The sequence below is a fragment of the Rhinopithecus bieti genome, unplaced genomic scaffold (assembly GCF_001698545.2).
Source record: "Rhinopithecus bieti isolate Rb0 unplaced genomic scaffold, ASM169854v2 scaffold_10315, whole genome shotgun sequence".
Lineage (NCBI taxonomy): Eukaryota > Metazoa > Chordata > Mammalia > Primates > Cercopithecidae > Rhinopithecus > Rhinopithecus bieti.
In genome coordinates this window covers 1,183,820-1,189,819 of record NW_016806560.1, presented here as the reverse complement: position 1 = coordinate 1,189,819, position 6,000 = coordinate 1,183,820, and the positions used below count along the sequence as shown (strand labels likewise).

Below are 6,000 nucleotides of genomic sequence, written 5' to 3'. Positions count from 1 at the left end.
AGAAAGAAAGAAAGAAAGAAAGAAAAGAAAGAAAGAAAGAAAGAAAAGAAAGAAAGAAAGAAAGAAAGAAAGAAAGAAAGAAAGAAGAAAAAAGAAAGAGAGAGAGAGAAAGAAAGAGAAAGAAAGAAAGAAAGAAAGAAAGAAAGAAAGAAAGAAAGAAAAAGAAAGAAAGAAAAGAAGAAAGGAGGGAGGGAGGGAGGGAGGTAGGGAGGGAAGGAAGGAAGGAAGGAAGGAAGGAAGGAAGGAAGGAAGGAAAGAAGGAAGGAAGGAAAGAAAGTTTGCTCATAAGTTATCCAGAAACAAATTTTATTTAAGCAATTTAAAATTATAAATGTGGGTTAGGGTATTACTACCCACATCTTGAAGAAGCCATTTGTTAGCCACTAAGGCTGTTCATTTTGACAATTATGTAAAAATGACAGAAAAGTCATCAAATCTACTTTCTAATTATTTCCTCTCTGGAAATCAGTCAAGTCCATCAAATGTAGTTTTTGAAACCTGAATGTGCAGAGATTTCATCAGGTAGGCAGGTATTTGAAGTATGAGGAGAACATGAATATGATCTTAAAACTCTAGAGTGTATTCCACATCCTATGGCCACACAAGGTTGGTGATGGTTTCTTTTGCTACTATAAATTCTTAGAGGAGAAAGAATGGTCTCATAAACACGTGTTGCCTTTCAGTCTGCCAATTCCTTCTCCACTTAACATCTGGATATCAATAGATATTACTTAAACATATTTGTAATATTAAGTGGACAATTTGGGGACTTGTGTGTATGCAAAAATGATTGGACATTTGAAGTGAGACGTACGGGAATGTGAAGACTTGAATCTACTTAATGCCAGGATAAGAGTTGAGTGAAATGAGCCTTCTCCTCACCATTGAATTCAGGCAACCCCTTTAACATGGGAAATTTCTTAAACAGAGACCAAAGCATGTGGTCTACATAGGGTCATGAGTTAAAGATAATTCATTGTGACTAAATAAACAAACGCTTGTTCCTTTGAGTCAGTCGTGACGACATCCAAATATCTTTACCATCCAGTTCTTTTCATTGCAACAGAATTTTACTTGCGTGTATCACTGTCTTTCCCATTACAAAACAATAATTTTATAAATGTCAAGGCTAAATAATGCCTGTTTATCCTGCCAGCATAACTTGAAAGGTCTACCACCATTGTATAAATATGTATTTACCTTCAAACTCTCATAAATCCATTTAAGTGAAGAAGCTTCACTGCATGACCCCCCTACCACTGAACTTCATTTCACCCCACTCTGGCATGTTGTAATAAAACAATTGGGGTCACAAGTGAAAGACAGATGAATAATACTTGGACAATGTTGGAGGAAGAAGTACACCTTTCTTCTGTGGAATTCACCGCGTTTCACTTAAGAATATTTCATACACACTTGCAACACCACCATGCATTAGGAAAGGTGTTATTATTAAGGTATCATTATCTCTCTAATTTCCAGGTGGAGGAACTGAGTTATAAAGAAAAGTGGAGCGAATTTCCTAGTGTCAACATTTCAGTTGGCTTCAGAATCCATAGCTGTCCAGATGCCAGAGTCTGGCTCTGCGCCCTGGGAAACAATGCATCATTCCTATTGTTCTCACATTTCTCTTCTAAAACTTCATGGAGGCAGTGCAGAGAGTTAACACTTTTACTGTTGCTGGATATTATTTAAGGCACTTGGAAAGTCCTTTCTTGGCCTTTGCATTGGCCTTGACTCTAATATATGCATATGTTGAAATTTTTAAGATTCAGAAGGCAACCTTTGAATAAAATAAGATTTCATACTTCACCTCTCTTTTGATCCTTCCCTGATTACTTCATTTACAGAAATACCTGCTGAGCAGGAACAAAGCAACACCAGCATAGTCTATAATGTTAATTTGTTAGGCTATTTCAGAATGGACTTGCTCTCTTTTGAAATGGTCTGCTTTTAATATGTTCAGTGTTTAGAAAACACCTTGTCTTAAGTTGTTGACTTTAAGACAAAAAAAAAAAAAAACTTTTAATTATTCCATGTATGCAAGGTAACATTCTGTTGTAGTTAAAATATAATGCCAGCTGGGAGCAGTGGCTGATGCTCTGGGAGGCCGAGGCAGGTGGACTGTCTGAGGTCAAGAGTTCGAGACCAGCTGGGTCAATGTGGTGAAACCCTGTTTCTACCAAAATACAAAATTAGCCAGGCGTGGGTGGTGGGTGCCTGTAATCCCAGCTACTCAGGAGGCTGAGGCAGAATTGTTTGAACCCAGGAGGCCAACGTTGCAGTGAGCCAAGACTGCACCACTGCACTCCAGCCTGGGCAACACAGTGAGACTCTGTCTTAAATAATAATATTATTATTATTATTATTATTATTTTTTCTTTACCAACCAAGCAAAAAAAACAAAACAAAACAAAACAAAAAAGTCCTATATTTTTCNATGCTCTGGGAGGCCGAGGCAGGTGGACTGTCTGAGGTCAAGAGTTCGAGACCAGCTGGGTCAATGTGGTGAAACCCTGTTTCTACCAAAAATACAAAAATTAGCCAGGCGTGGGTGGTGGGTGCCTGTAATCCCAGCTACTCAGGAGGCTGAGGCAGAATTGTTTGAACCCAGGAGGCCAACGTTGCAGTGAGCCAAGACTGCACCACTGCACTCCAGCCTGGGCAACACAGTGAGACTCTGTCTTAAATAATAATATTATTATTATTATTATTATTATTTTTTTTTTACCAACCAAGCAAAAAAAACAAAACAAAACAAAACAAAAAAGTCCTATATTTTTCAGCTTTTAACATGAATATCCAGAACTCCTAGATTTTTACAAAAGTGGTGATAAAACAAAAATTGTTGGAGTAGTTTTAAAAACAAATTTCACATTCCTTCTGAACAGAAAAGCTTTTACAACTAATGTTGCAAAAAAGGTTTTTACTAAACTGTCATGATTTGACAGCATCAAATTTAACATTCCTTGCTCTATAAGAAATAGCTTTCAGGATACAACCAAGGGGAAAAAAAGGTCGTTAAAATCAGCAACTCTTGTTTAAAAGTGATAAAAATGAAATAACTCAAAAAAAAAAAAAAAAAAAGTTAAAATGTGTCCAGTCCAAAGTTATGTCCTTTGCTTCTAGGAATGAACAAACTCAATGCCGGGATGTAAAAATAGAAGCATTGAAAGCTAATAGGTTTATGATGCGTGGTGCATTTTTCAGTAGGTCAACTTTCTGATCATGAGGAAGCCAAGGCGAGTTCCAAGTCTTACCACTGGCATCTTGGTAAATCCTCTTTGGCCCTGTTTGGGGACAGAGTTTCCTGGAGCAGGACAGAAAATGAGGCTAATGGAAAAGTCTCCCCAGTACTTCTCCATTGAGGTAAACTCTCCAAAGGAGAGAGAAAGACTCCTGTGCTTGCTGCCTGGTGCCCAGAAGATACTCAATAAACATGTGTGCCATGAATGAATGGCACCAAAGGACAGCAGGAGCCCTTTGTGATGGAAAGCACACAGCCAACAGCCAGCGAGTGTCTAGGACCATCCCTCAGAGCCTGACCTCATCTGGTTCATATGTCACTTCTCCCCGGAAGAATAGCAGGGAAACCATACTGTGTTTGGTCTCCTCTTTCACTGTCAAAAAAGGACTGAAATCCCGAAAAACATCGGCACAACCTTAGAGACGTGAGAGAGTATTTTCTGTTTTCAGTATTTCGAATGACATCAAGTTTAAAACACGAAAGAAGTTTTCACTGGAGAAAATTCATTCTTGGTTTTGGACTTACCTTGCAGATCTGGGGTCGCTCCTTTAAAGGAGCGAAGTGTGAACGTTCTCTATTCCAGATTGTCACAGCCCACTATCCATAAGATAGGACAAGTTTGTAGAGTCCTAAAATAAGACTTTATATGGCACAGCCTCAGGCCCAAAGAAACAGACCTCATTTGTCCACTTAGGGATTATGGAGCTTGGTTTTTTGTATATATATATTTTAAATCCACTTTCCCTTTCTTTCCAGCCCCCTGTGTCATAGGAATTCACCAGGTGGCTTGAGCACTGAAGAGGCAACACGAATGAGCCATGTCGCTTTCTCCTAGGATTTTTTTTCCCCCATGGTATGAACCAAGCCCTAAAAGCCAAGCTGAGTCCTTAAAAAATGTTCCTGGGCATGGTCTTCATTCCAGTGAAAGAGAGACGACTGTAATTTATGCCACAAACAAAACACAATGGTTGTAATTCCAAATGGAGAGAGAATCAGGGATGTCTCAGAAGCTCAGTGTCCGGCAGCAAATACAGCATCAAAACTCGGAGGCAGTGTTCTATTTCTATAGGTACATGTATTTTACAGACTGGTGATGAACAGAAAAGTACTTCTGAGAAACGATTTGTTCCAGGTCTAATTCAACTGACCGGCAGTCATTTCTGTAAGCCCCGCAGGTTCAGCAATCTGTACACCAAGCAACGCTGCAGACATTTTTTTAAATTTCTTTAATTTCAGAGGGCGAAGACGAAGTAAAAAAAGTGCAGTTCTTCAATTAAAGTGCATGGATGAGGTAAACTAATTTCAAGAGTTTTGAGTTTATTCAGTACTGGCTCAGACAGGAACCATTCTGCCGTGCATCTGCTGCATTTGGGTTCGCATTGCCTGGACGCTGCTCAAAATCTTATTCTGGTGCGTGATGGCTGTGATACCAATTCTTGCCAGGTCCCTGTACATAGGGCGACAAAAGAGGGGCAGAAAAAGTCATGGGGGCTGACAGTCTCTTTTCTAGGGCTTCATGCAGACACACATTTGAATCAGCCACAATTAATACAGCACAACAAGGCAGGTGTATTAAAATGTTTCATTAAGCAATTTAATGCAACAATGTAGCTACTTTATAGAGGCTGTGTAAAATTACATTCAATCAAAACGAGAGGCATTCCAGTTTGTTTTTGTTTTTGTTTTTTAAATGAGTAGGATGATTATGCAGCTCAAAGCAAAGAAAAAGAAAATACTATTAAATCTAGATTTACCCTTTCGTGTTACATCGTTGAGTACTTACTCCTGGTTCACGTGCACCACAGCCTCTAGTGTGGTATAACCAGCAGCTGTGAAGTTATCCTTATACCGGTCCATTTTAATGGCCTGGAGCCAATCGCCCACTGATACCACAGCAGAGAATTCAGGGGAGCTTGGATCCAACAAGGCAGTGTTAGGTCTAGAAACAGAACAAGAAAATATAAGCAGAATGGAGCTACCAGTGAGACAAGAAGACTCTGAAATCTGATTGCCTCAAATTAGGCAAGGAGAATCAAAAAGCTAAGAGAAGGTTTTAAATGGAACAACTGTTGTTAAATGTAACCATGCGATATTTTGCTCTTAATTTCACAAAGCTGCTAAAGCACGTATCAATCATCCTATTTGTTCTTAATTCTATTTCCTGCGCTTGTTTTATGTGGCCCTCTGAGGGCATTCATGCTCATAGCAGGTCTTTTAACACCCAAGCCTGGCGTGAAGACTAGGAGAGCCCTCATGGCTGAAACCTGTTCAGTCTTTGCAGAAAGAGTCCAATCTCTGCCAGCACTGAATATTACAGACTTTCGTTTAGCAACTATGGAAACCCTAGTGAAGTATGAGTAAGGAAAACTGCGAGCTTGCAACCTGCCAGACTGGATGGAAGCAGAGAAAACAGCAAGAATTCAAGTCCAGCATGCTTCCAGCCAGGTCTGCAGGCAGACTTGGGGCATTCAAACAAACTTGGGACAGCAGGGAGTTAATCCCCTCTTTAATCAACCCATGCCTGACCAGCACGAGTGCCAAGGCTGGCAGAAGAATGGCCACTTTGATCACTGTTTGGATTGCGGAATGTGCTTCTCGTATTCCCTTGCTGGGGTTCCTGAATAATGATTTCAACAAATTCAAAGCACTTCTTATTAACTTATTTATTAGTTTACTCATTTCTTAGGCCAGGTGTTTTCTATTAGGTCACTGTCACAAGCAATTACAGGTAGGAATTCTACCTTTCCTAATGA

The 6,000-nt window shown here is 39.6% G+C and overlaps 1 protein-coding gene across 1 annotated transcript in view; it reads right to left on the bottom strand.

Moving 5' to 3' along the window:
• The window catches only part of EPHA4 (EPH receptor A4), a 156,386-nt gene that overhangs the window by 5,748 nt on the left and 144,638 nt on the right, over positions 1-6,000 (bottom strand). The window contains 2 exon segments of the mRNA XM_017876829.1: positions 3,773-4,694; positions 5,031-5,186. Of these exon segments, the coding sequence (XP_017732318.1) occupies positions 4,580-4,694; positions 5,031-5,186 (271 nt within the window). The 3' untranslated portion in view covers positions 3,773-4,579.